Genomic DNA, 13509 nt, shown 5'->3' with positions numbered 1-13509 from the left:
TTAAATTATATATGTATACATATATATACACCATTAATTTAAACAAATAGAAAAAATAAAGAAATTTTTGAGATTTTAATCTTTTATAGTATTAGAGAAAATTATCCATATCACATTTGCATTTGCAATATGTACGTATTTGAGATTAAATACCGCATTCCTTAGTTACGCGTATCCAGCCACTCGTTAGCAAATGAATGATAAGAAAGGAAATGTTGGTGTAAATCGCAAAATTTAACTAAAAATTAAAAGTTGTACATCTTTTCTTCTATTTGACATTTAAACTTTATTTAAAAAATTAGATTATCACATACGCAAGCTTCGCGCGCATTATACTTTTAATTACTATTTTTAAAAATATATTGCAATGATAATCTTCTATACATATTACACAAAATCACAAAATTTTATTTTAATAATACTGGGAGTAGACTAAGTTTTTTCCTATTATAGTTATTACTGGTACTTAAAGAGTGATACAAAAAATTCATATATGAAAAAACCAATCCGTAAATCTTTAAAAAAAAAAACACGTTATTTACAAAAAACAACAATAAATTTTCTTTTCTCTGGCATAGGTCCCCCCCCCCCCCCAATATATTTAGATAAGTTCTAAGAAAAATGATATCTCCACGTAGTTTAGAATAGGTAAAGCTAAATTCACTTTTATAAGATTTCGATATTATTAACCAAAGAGATTGAGTATTCATAGGTGAGTTAAATTTATAAAAATTGCGTTTAAGAACTTTGATTCATAGATTAATTAAGCTAGGTTTATATCTTTGGGGTTTATATATATTTGAGTTTATATATCCGTAGATTTATGTATATTTGGGCATACATGTTTAGAGTACGTGAAATTTAAGTTTACAGGCCTTGGACTTCGAATTTAAGAGCTTCTGAACCTCTCTAGTTTTGGATTTATAGGCTTATAGTTGGTGAACTTGAAGTCTTTTTTAATTGAACGGCATTGAGTTTATAGATTAGTTCAATTCATTGGTTTCGGATCAGGTGCTCAGAGTTCATAGGTAAACTCATAAAAATTCTACATTTTTTTTATTTATCTAGAAATCCTGACGTAGTGAAGTAAAATCATCAGTGATTCCGGATTCAGTGATTTAAAAACAGGAAAAAAATTTAGTCTGTTGCCAATAATAAAATAAAATTTTGTGATCCTGTGTTATCATTTGCTAATTCTGCGATGATGTAAACAGGCATTTACAAAATTAGAGCAAACAAAAGAACCAAGTAGCATCGTGAAAAAAAGCTAATAACATTTTGATATTTGAATATCCGCCTTTTTTAGAAATAAATAACAAAATAGCGTCGTTATTCAAGTTCCAAATCATATTTTCATAAAATAAACAAAAATAAAAATAAAACTAACTAATAAGTGTAACTATTACAAGAAATAAAGCTCAACCGATCAATTTGCAATTTTCTAGAGTGCTTAATGGGTAATTTGTATGCAATGCTTGGTTTTTTGTCGCAGCCAAAATTTATAAGTAAAAAATTGCTGTTAATTTTGATCACTCAACATTTCATTCCAACACAATATTTCATAAAACGATTATCAAGCACTAAATTTAAAACGGGAGCACAGACTTTTGCATAACGTATAATGCATAACGCATGAGAGAATTAATCAATTAAAATTCTATTCTAAGAAGAAAATACGCACTTCTGATTGATTATCTTATGCATTATGTATTATACTTTATGCAAAAGTCTATGTCCAGGTCCTTAGGTTTCAAATTTATAACGTTTGTCATTTTGTTTTCTAATGAGTTCTGTAGAAGCAACAGCATTCATCGTAAACACCTTTTTTTTTAAACATGACTTAGGAAAACTTTAAGACATACTATTTTATATCATTTTTTTAATAAAATATAAATGTCAAATAAATAAAAATATTTTTATAATGAAATAACATGATTCTTTCTTTTTATTTTTTCAAAAATTCGCTGTTAAATTTTGTTTTGATCCATTTAAATATTCCTTTAATGCTGGTTAAAACGACCAAGTTTTGGTTATTAGATTTTGTATTAATTGTTGATAACAATTTTGAATAATATCAACATCTATAATAAGTAAAACCTGGTTGTTTCAAACAATATTTAACCCTTTATTTCATAGTGGTTTTGTCACAAAACCACAACTTTATTTAATTATCACAACTGCGAAGCCCATGTTACTGCCTCGTGAAATATAGATTGCGCTATGAGATGCAAAGTAGCACTGTACCACAAAAAAATTAAAAAATTAAAACTGGTTTTATAATAAAACTTCTATGAAGTAGTTAACTCATTTTAAAAATAGTAAAATAAATTCTCGATCCTAAATTTCTAACAGTAGTGTATATGTTGTGTGTGTGTGAAAGGGGAGTGCGTGTGTGTGTGCATGTGTGCACGCGCATAATTTTGTAATTCTCGAATACAATTTCTCTAATTAAATACTTAAAACATGTAAATAAGTAATTTTTATGGCAACATTGGCTATATATAATTACAAAATATTAAATCATCCATCCAAATTTGTGTTTCGGCATTTTACATCCTTTATTATTACTCGCAAAGTGTAGTAAGGCTAGGAATTGTAAATTATCACTTTGGCTCCTTCCACAGAATAGAAGACGACTTATTCTTTCCAATCCTTCTTGATCTCAAACGCCCATTCCCACTTGAGATGCTCGTGCTTATCGTCGTCTGTGAAAAGAGAGCTGACGTTGTAAGAGCCTCGCGCGACGACGCCAGCTGGTGCATCCTCAGCTGGAGTGGTATAAGACTGAAGCTCCGTTTTAGGAGGATAAGAGCCTACCATATGCACCATTTTGTCAACTGTAACAAAATATCATAAGTACAGAATTTCATCATGCGCAACACAGTTGATTTATTTGCATACTTTATTTACCCGTAACTCCTAATTTACATTAGAAGCATTAACATAAAAAGTCAAATTTATTATAATTCAATTAAGAATACATAGCTACAAAACATAGCTACAAAACAGAAGCATAAAAACCATACCAGGTACACCAAGACGGTAAGTCTTTTGAACGTATTTTAATCCGTGCACGATCTCGCGTTGTACAATAAAGTCGATCCTGATTCTGTAGCTCACGCCTTCTTTGATCACAAACGTCTGTTTCTTTAATTGCGATAAATCGCTGGTCAGATCCAATTCCATGTCCGGTCGATCAGCGACGCATAGCGCCAATTTCTTCACTATTACCTTTCTAGAATCATTAGGTTCTACGAAAATTGTAGAATGATTTAGAATATTGCTCACATCGCTTCTACTACACATGCACACGCACGCACGCAAAAAAAAATTGTTTGCTTTTCCTATATTTTTAATAATAGTGTGCGTATAAAATAGAATTGTACAATTATTTTTCAATGACAAATAAACCCCCCCCCCCCAAAAAAAACAATTTTTTTAATATTAGGAAAAATATAAATACTTATATATTTATAATAGATTATAATAGATTAAACAAGACCACACAAAATGAGCCTCACCATTTTTTAAACATTTAATTAATTATAGTACAAGAAAAAGACAAAGTAGCTTACATTTTTATATCTCGAAACAGTTGAATTTTTATCGCACGTGTACTAAAATTTCTTATTCGGTATAATGTGTAAAGGAAGGTGACCAATACCAATGGATGGCTTACCATTTTGTTTTTAAACAATACAAAAACAAAACAAAAGCTAAAACAGCTAAAAATAAAACTAACGAGTCGTTGCCTACGGAAGCACAAGTACCAGACCATTACCCCCTACTTCGTGTGGTGTTTATAAATATTTATAAATTCATAATACCCACTAATTTTTCTCTGTATAAGCAATTATTTTTTATCCGCCATATTTAAGATTATTATTATTAATGTTAATTGTCAATGTATTAATATTTTTCATAGAGTTATGATAGGAGCACTTTTTTGTTTTCTTTTCATCAAAGCTTAAAGATTTTTAGGTAAATGATTAGTTCAGAAATCTTAAAAACCACTTGTCTTCATTTCGTCAAAAATATACTTTTTCTAACTAATCCAAAGAAGATCTCCCTTTTCTTAAAGTTTAATTCATTAGCTGTTGATTTATCATAAAAAATTTTTTTTGGTAAGATATACAACTTTGAAAAAAAAAACTTTTTAAAAACTTTTTCTGATCTACTTCTAGTTTTTGCAAATATCTCTTGTGCTATAATTTTTTTGACTTTTTAACTGGAATATTCTTCTTCTTCAGACTTCAAATAATCGATTTTAAAAAATGGTTTAAAATGGGTGCATTTGAATCAGAAATATATGCAAATAAAGACGCGTTAGAAAAACCCCCAAAAATGCGTAAATTAGGATTTTTTTTTATGTATGGGTACTGAGGATTAAGCGCACGCCTTTTTAACATGATATTCAGCAACTTTATTTGCAACGTTAAAGGTCTATAAAAAATGTGAAAAGTATCGTTTCTTGCGTAAAATTTTACGCTTTTTCAGAATCCATCGTCAAAATTTGTGTAAAAAGAAGTTCAAAAAAGTTATGACGGATTTTAAGTCAAAAAATATGAAAAAATCGCAAGAACTTTTTTTCAATATTTTTTTTCACATCGAAATAGTATGAAACTCAAACTTTTTTCACAACCATCGGTGCACAAAACAGTTGTACTTTAAGGGTACAAACAAACTGCATGTGTTACAAAATTTGTATGTTCTAAGAATGCATGTCTCTGAAGAACATTTTTTTGTGTACTATGTCGACATATATTGTGCAGTTTTTTATAATTCAATTGTCCTTTGTTGATATAATGTTTAGCAATAGAGACTGCAAATTCTTTGATTCCAACTTTTTTCTTCCCTTCTCCGGCAGCATTGAATATCACAATTGAGTTTACAATAGCAGCTTGAATCAGTCTAATAAAAACTACCCATGTCCATTTCTTAGAACGGATACTTGGCAGCACATTATTGCAATATCCATCATGGACATCTATCCCATCCATGAGTTTATTCTAAACTTATAAATGGAAAGCACGTGGAAAAGGTATCTCTATTTTGAATTGTAGTTCTGCATTATATCTCTTTGACAGTAAAAGAGGGGTTACTCCTGCAGCAGTAGAAGCTATAGAAACTTAATTTGAATAATACTAATGTAATTTATTTCGCTGTTTTGAATTGCCACACTACGTATGTATCTCTGGAAGAATTTTTTTTTATAACATTCTTTTCACTTATCCTATTTTCTCTTATAGTACCCGTACATTGCAAACCTAACTTTTTTAAGTGTAGAATGAGATCAAAACTTGTGAAGAAGTTATCAAAATAAAGATGAAACTGAGATATTTTTCGTGGACCTATGGTACTAAGAAATGGGTCTAATAAACTCATTACGACGCGAGTATCTAAAGCACACTTATTCAATTTTTTTCCGCTCATTTAATTTTTTCCGCAATATAAATCAAGATCTAATAGGTATCCATCAGCAGTACAAAGACCCCAGAATTTCAGACCAAATCTTATAGGTTTTCCTCGAATAAATTGTTTCGATGTTGTTCTAGCATAAAATTTGGCCATCATTTCGTCTATAGATAGGGCAGTTCCCCAAAATCCAAACTTCTGTATATTTTTTTGAAATTGATTTAGCAAAAAGCGAACACACCAGCCTCTATCATTAGGATCAACATCTGTAGACTTTGAATATTTTAATCTCGATTTAATTTCTTCAAACTTATTACGTGACACGGAGGATGAAACTACCTCACAAGACAGAAAAGGATCAGACCAATAGTCTCTCTGAGATTTTTTTTTTATTGAATAAAATTAGAATAATAATCCCTATGACAGTATTTAGATCCAATAATTTCAAATCATAATTATTTTCATTACTTGCTTCAATAATATAGTTCTTGATTTTATTAGAAAAGAATATCTCAAAAAGTTCTACAGGATCAGAATTCCGAATATTTATTTTTTTCAGATTTATTCAGTAACACTGTATCCTCTATGTCACCACAATATATGTGTTCTCCATCCTTCCATTTATAGTTATAATCTTTTTCTAGTTTAGTTTGATCTTCTGTGTAATTCTTACGAACTTCTCTATAAAAAACTTGCGATAATTCATCATCGCATTCAGAATCATTCCAAATCATATTCATCGGAGCTATCAGAATTATTTGGATTTGGCAATGCAATTATTTCATGACAATTATTGTCCGAGATATTAACTTCATACTCTATACGAGCAGAAACAGATCTTGAACGTTTTGGAGGCATGACAGATAAGTATCAAGTTATAATTCCTGTTCCAATACAATATGTACGGACTTTACGCAAGCGACTGCGCATCCGAGTATCCGCAGCGACCATGATCAAGTGGTATGTCTAAATCAGGCCAAGTTCCAAACTCAAAAAGTTGTTCAACTCGCCAGTCGAACACGCTTTCACTTCTGTGTTTTCTCGCAAGAGTGAGACGGAGAGTAAACAAAAAAGAATAAGTACTTTAATAACAAAAGGATAGACGGTTTAATATTTATCCTTTTTTGGTTACTTTCACTTTGAGTAGAAGTGCGTTCGGCTCGCGAGCTGAACTCACTGGAAGATATAATTACAGTTGAGATATTATTAGGCTTCCAAACAATTGATGATAAAAATAAGTGAGAATGATGTATCGTAAATCGTGAGAATGATGAACATTGGAAAAAGGTATCAAAAGTTATGGAAAAATTAGCGACACTCAATAAAAATAAGTTTTTTCAATAATTTATAAAATTATAAATATGTATTTTCATATACATAATATTTTATCAAAGTTATTACTTTTATTTAATTATTCAATTATTAAATTACAAAAACCAAGAAAAATACCTAATTATGCAGCAATAAAATTTAACAACCAACAATTTCTACTATTTTAAATTTACTGTCTAATAATTTTATAAATTTGTCCATTGATATATATTAATAAATAAATTCATAAACTGATAATAGTCTGTGCATAAAACAATTTTCGAGAAAGGATTCATGGAGAAATTTAAGAAAAATGTAAAAAAATCGGCGATTTTTACACGTTTTTGGTCGCCATATATTGAATCCGCCATCTTACAAATTGTGTATTTGATCAAAAATAAACTGCGAATATCAATCTCATTATTTTCAATAATAATAAGCCAATTAATTGTCCGCAATTTACGAATTATTGTAGAAAAAATACGATGATTCATAAATTTTTGCGATTTAGCCGCCATTTTCAACGAAAATGACAATTGTGACAAATTTTAAAAATATACCCTTAAAGTACAAATATTTTCTATACCGATGGTTGCGAAAAAAATTGAAATTTTATACTATTTCGTGTGTAAAAAAATATTGAAAAAAAAGTTTTTGCGATTTTTTCGTATTTTTTTACTTAAAACTCGCCATAATTTTTTTGGACTATTTTTTACACAAATTTTGACGACAGATTGTAAAAAAGCGTAAAATTTTACGTAAGAAATGATACTTTTCAAATTTTTTGTAGACCTTTAACGTTGCAAATAAAGTCACTGAAAATTATGTAAAAAATGCATGCGCTTGGGCATTAATGGGCGCTTGGGTTAATAACATGAGTCATTCCATATGCAACCGCCGCGACTATAAGATACAGGGCCGTTGCTCCTCTACCTCGCGTAGCCCCCTCCGTTATCTCGTTTTCCGTTCACGTCCCCGCTCCTCTTATCACCGAACGAGGGCTATAAAAGCCCTCCACCGGTGATAAGAAGGTAGATCTCCCCGGTCTTGCATATTGAGCCGACCAATCCTCTCAGCGAAGTGAGTTGAGCTTCCAAAAGCAGGCAATGAGTGCCACTTAACCTAAAATCCGATTCCTTGACAACGCGTATTGAGCGCTTCCTTAAAGCCGCGCACTGAGCGGGATCACACCGCCCCGCTCGTTATCCGATTCCCCGTTCGCGTACTAAACAACCGCTTCAGACGCCGCGGATGATTATCCTCGCGGGATGATTATCAGCAACAGCTGATCGCCGTGACAGCCGCACAAAGCCACGCACCGCTGCGACCAATCCGAACGCCGCGACCGACCGCTACGGCCAGTACGAACGCCTCGCCGCACCACGCAGTCGCGATCATACCGCCGCGACCAATCCGAGTGTCGCACCCGCCGCAATCTACCGCTACCGCCAATCCGCGCACCGACCGACCGGCGCACGCATCGTGCGCACCACCGCAACTAAAGACCCTGAAAGGAGAGACTGGCATAAGTGGGCCAACTTTTAATTGGCTTGATATGGAATGGCGGAGCCAATCAATGATAAGTGGAAACGCGGACATTTTAAATAGAAATTTAAGAAATAAAAGCAAATTACAGTTTAACATCATAGTTTTATTTAATCACAATATTGAATAAACATTATACAGTGGAACCCCGCGTTAGCGGACTGTTCGGGGCTCTGGTCCGCTAACGCGGGGTTATCTCCTATTGCCATCTAACCAGTTAATGTTTACGCTTAAGACTAAATGTATTCGATCATAAAATTGCAAGCAGAGCGTCTCAGATCAAGTCAATCGTATCTATAGCCGTCCGAAAAACTCACATCTCGTACCTCTGTAATAAATTACATTCCCGAATATCTTATATTCCCTACACTTTTAATTTATTATTTTCCAACATATAATTTATAAATAAAATATTATCAAATTAGAAATCCAGCTTTGATTACAATCGGTGTTTCTTTTTTTATGTGATTACATTTAAACAATTTATTTTAAATTAGTGTTAGCTATTTTATTTACGTGTGCGTGAATTTTTCAAATAAAAATTTATATAAAAATATATTTTTATTTATATTACACGAATAATATTTTGAAACAATTTTTTGAGACAATTTTTAATGATCATGTAGACAAAATAATAAATTCTTAAATTTAAAAAATTATTAGCCATTTCTTAGTCTTAAATGAATTAATTACAGATTAAAATCTTGCACAAATCTTTAAGAATATGTCGTAACTGCTTACATACTACGTGACTGCTATCCCCACACACGCTACTCATGTGGGCCGAGTGCATATGGAGGGGATAATTTCCGCTAACGCGGAGTACGCTGACGCGGGATTCCAGTGTAAATATAAATAAACTGGCCATAAGTAAACATAAACATAAAAAATAATAAAATATAAAATGATAATCATATATATATATATATATATATATATATATATATATATATGTACAAAAAAATAATAAAATATAAAAGAGTAAATATATATATATGTACATATATATATATATATATATATATATATACATATATATATATATATATATGCAAACAAAATTAGTTTTATACTTAAATATATACGCACTTATGGCAAAGTAAAATATACATAACAGAGCAAGACTATGGCTAGGCACTTATTAATAAAATAAAATATGTTATCATTGAATGCATAGCCATAGTTTTGCTGATAAAAACAGGTTTTTTTAATTGTTATAAACTAATCGCTTAAAATCGTTATAAATCGTTTTAATTTTAAATTTAATAAAACAAATTTTAGTCTCCAACCATACTTTTTTTATCAGTGGATTTATTGGAAAGCGTTTTATGACATATTCTTTCTCACTTTTGTTGTTACAACCCAAAATACAACAGCCTGTCATTTTCTATAAGATACTATATAGATTATTTATTATATATTAGATTATTTATTATGTAACTAGAATTATAAAACTGACTTTATTTTTATACCTTTATTTTTATAGCTAGCAGATAATTCTTTTCTCTTCATTACATTTATTTTTTGAAGGGTATTTAGTGTGCCCTCAGCTTACTCAGCGTATTCTGACATTTTTGACTATTTGGATACTTCACTTTTCAGGTTAGTTACGTCCGCCATTTTCTATCCAACTAGAACTTATGCCAGTCTCCCCTTTCAGGGTCTCTACGCCGCAACCAAATCGGAGAGCCGCACTATTGTAAGATACTCCGCCCGCACGCGCGCCGCGACACACGTCGCCAACAGCGATATACACACCTCGCAAACGACGGGGACGATTGTACATATTAGCTAGAGACGATCACATATTACTTCATAATAAATCACCGTTATTAATCATACATAAATCACTGTCTCGTCACCTAACCAGCCCGCCCTGAATCCCGCGGCTATCCGTAGCCAATCAATTTAAATTCACGGTTACAACATATTCTGTATTTAAAAAATAAAAATTTATTTACAATTTTATAGCAAAATAAAAAAATCGATTATATCTTTATTCATTTCTTCTTTTTTCTTAAGCTTTTTTTTTGTTTTTTAACTTTTATTTTTCAAAATAATTATACTTTTTAAACAAAACCTAAACCTCATTTTATCTTGGTTCTATATCTATCCTTATCTTTCCAAAACTGTTCGGTTTTTTCATTCATAATTTCAGATTCATACTCAGCATAAACCGAAAACTCCTTATTACAGATCCTCACGTAAATTGAATAAATTTTCGTCCGCCATATTAGATCTGCCATTTTAAATTTTGAAAATCTAACTCCAGATTTGAATCCTATGATCCTCTTATAAAATAGCCATGTAACCCTAAAGTTGCCTGCTAATCGCGATTGCATTGTTGCCGCTTTATTCCGATCGCGATTGGCTGTCTCGCGCTTGACTCGCTTCGTGTGCGAGAGTCGTGGTTTGACAGTTTAGTCGAGAGTAGCTGTCATTGCGATTGAATTTTGACAGCTGTCAAATTTGGTGAAAAGAGTCGATCAAGTAAGTTGTAATTTATATAATCCAATTATGATATTTAACTATTTCTTAACAATTTATATAACATATGTGTGTGTGTGTGTGTGTGTGTGTGTGTGTGTGTGTGTGTGTGTGTGTGTGTGTGTAAATTCTAGGATTATATATTTGTAATCGAAAAATAGACAAGAAAAAGGCGGAAATAGATTGATAAATAGAGAGCGAGAGAGAGAAGGAGAGAGGGGCGGGAAAGGAAAGAAGAAAAGAAATATAAATCCAGGTAATGATATGAAGAAAATACATACTTATCTTTTAATATTATTTATATGAAAAACATAATTATTTATGACATAATATTTATTACACAATACTAAGTTTTTTCAGAGATAAATACAGAGAGAAATAAAGAGAGAGAAAGGAAAAGAAAGAAGAAAGAAAAACAAATACAAAATCAGGTAATGATATAAAAAAATGCATAGCTGTTTTTACAAAAAAGTCATTTATATAAAAAATATATTTATAATATAATACTTAATACACATCATGTTTTTTTGTAAAAAGTTATGTGGTTTTTTATAATATTAAAATAAAATGATGAAAAATAAATATTTTACGAAATACTTAATAATTTATATAAAATGTTTCCTTTTTGCAAAAAATGAAACTATGAAATATTTTGTAAAATGTTCACTTTTTATGATTTTATTTTAATAATGTGCACAAAATAAGAGAAAGAATCAATTGGTATAAGAAAACCACGTAAGTGTTCTAACAAGAAAAAAACCATGATGTTTTGTGCATATAAATATTACATAATATTATGTTTTTTTGTAAAAACAGTTATGTGGTTTTTTTATACCAATTAATCCTTTCTCTTATTTTGTGCATAATATTTTTAAAATAAAATGATAAAAAATAAATATTTTACAAAACACTTTATAATTTGTATGAAATATTTCCTGTTATGCAAAAAAAAACTATGAAAAAACTATAAAATATTTTGTAAAATATTCATTTTATTTTAATAATATTATGCATAAAATAAGAAAAAAAAATCAATTGATACAAAAAATCACAAAACTGTTTTTACAAAAAACATGATATTAATAATTATGTTTTTATATAAATATGATTTTTAAAAAATAACTATGCATATTTTTGACATCATTACCTGGTTTTATATTTGTTTTTCTTCTTTTTCTCTCTCTCTTTTTCTCCATTTATATATTTAAAAAAAAACGACATCGTTTTCTGTATAATAGAGAAAATTTTATAAATAAATTATGAAATATTTTGTAAAATATTTATTTTTTATCATTTTATTTTAATAATATGCACAAAATAAGAAAAAAATAAAAAATCATGACATTTTGTGCATATAAATATTTGTTAGAATATCATATTTTTTATAAAAAACAGTTATGTGGTTTTTTTATAAAAATAGATTGTTCTTATTGTTTTATACATAATATTATTACAATAAAATAATAAAAAATAAATATTTTACAAAATATTTTATAGTTTAGTTTTTTGCATAACAAGAAATGTTTTACAAAAATTATAAAATATTTCGTAAAATATTCATTTTTTATCGTTTTATTGTAATGATATTATACATAAAATAATAAGAAAAATCTATTGGCATAAAAAGACCACATAACTGTTTTTACAAAAAAAAAAAAAAAAACGTAATATTTCAACAAATATTTATATGCACAAAATGTCATAGTTTTTTGTAAAAACAGCTATGTGGTTTTTTTATATCAATTGATTTCTTTCTTATTTTGTGCATAATATAAATTATTAAAACAAAATAATAAAAAATGAATATTTTAGAAAATATTTTGTAATTTGTATGTTCCAAAATATTTCTTATTATACAAAAAACTAAGCTATAAAATATTTTGTAAAATATTTACTTTTTGATTACTTTATCTCAATACTTTTTTGCACAAAATAATGAAGGAATTTATTTATTATATAAGGAAAAAAAAATTAAAAGACAGTAAAGATCTAAAAAAAAATAGAAAAAGTAGTTTTATGTTAATAATATTATGCACAAAATAATAAAAAGGATCTATTAATATAAAAAGATCACATAACTGTTTTTTTTTTTACCAAAAAACATGATATTGTGTACTAAATATTTATATGCACAAAAAGATGAAGAAAATTATTTAATATAAAAAAAATAAAATTTAAAAGAACAGTAAAATAAAGATGAAATAAAGTCTATTATAGTTTTTGGATATCTCGAATGGATAAACGAAATGCAAATTTTTCAATTTGTACGAAAGAGAGCGCACTAAAAGAAGCGCTGAGCCGCTTTAGCTACAGCACGACCCACTGTGTTAGTCACTGTGAAGTTGGCACCGCAAGTTTTCATGACAGTTCTACTTGCACCCCAAATAGTTCTAGAGGTCCTGATAAGTTTCAGAAATAGTTCCGTTGATGTAGTTAAAAAAAATGAAATTTAAAAAATGAGGTGCTATTTTTCCTGGCACCTCATTAATAAAAATTGAACGTTTTAACAGCACCTGTAGTGTTCTACTTGCACCCGTAATAGTTCTAAAGTTCCCGATAAATTTTAGCAATAGTTCCGTACATTAAATATATTTAAACAATCTTTTAATTTGGCTGTTGGCACCGCTTCACAAGAGTAAAGTACTCCTGTTTAGCGAATTTCGGCCAACTTTGTGGCCTTTTCTAACAGTTCTGCAATAATTCCAAAGCTTTTGTAGATTTCGTCGACAGTTTCTGTCTTTAAGCATTTTT

General features: G+C 29.5%; 1 protein-coding gene across 7 annotated transcripts in view; it reads right to left on the bottom strand.

Annotated features, from left to right (window-relative positions):
• Positions 1-1935: 1935 nt before the first annotated feature.
• Positions 1936-13509, bottom strand: part of LOC105833462 (rho GDP-dissociation inhibitor 1) — a 70801-nt gene continuing 59227 nt past the window's right edge. For 6 of the 7 annotated variants that reach the window (XM_036290428.1, XM_028191187.2, XM_036290432.1 and 3 more), the window contains 3 exons: positions 3027-3251; positions 2911-2919; positions 1936-2837 (listed from right to left, as the gene is read on the bottom strand). In XM_036290428.1, the coding sequence (XP_036146321.1) occupies positions 2638-2837; positions 2911-2919; positions 3027-3251 (434 nt within the window). In that variant the 3' untranslated portion in view covers positions 1936-2637. The remainder of the gene's footprint in view (positions 2838-2910; positions 2920-3026; positions 3252-13509) is intronic. The other variant, XM_036290429.1, reaches the window with a different exon arrangement.

This window comes from Monomorium pharaonis, chromosome 8, assembly GCF_013373865.1.
Source record: "Monomorium pharaonis isolate MP-MQ-018 chromosome 8, ASM1337386v2, whole genome shotgun sequence".
In the NCBI taxonomy this organism is placed as follows: Eukaryota; Metazoa; Arthropoda; class Insecta; order Hymenoptera; family Formicidae; genus Monomorium; species Monomorium pharaonis.
The sequence above is the reverse complement of the archived record's forward strand: the minus strand, read 5'-3'. Positions and strand labels throughout refer to the sequence as shown.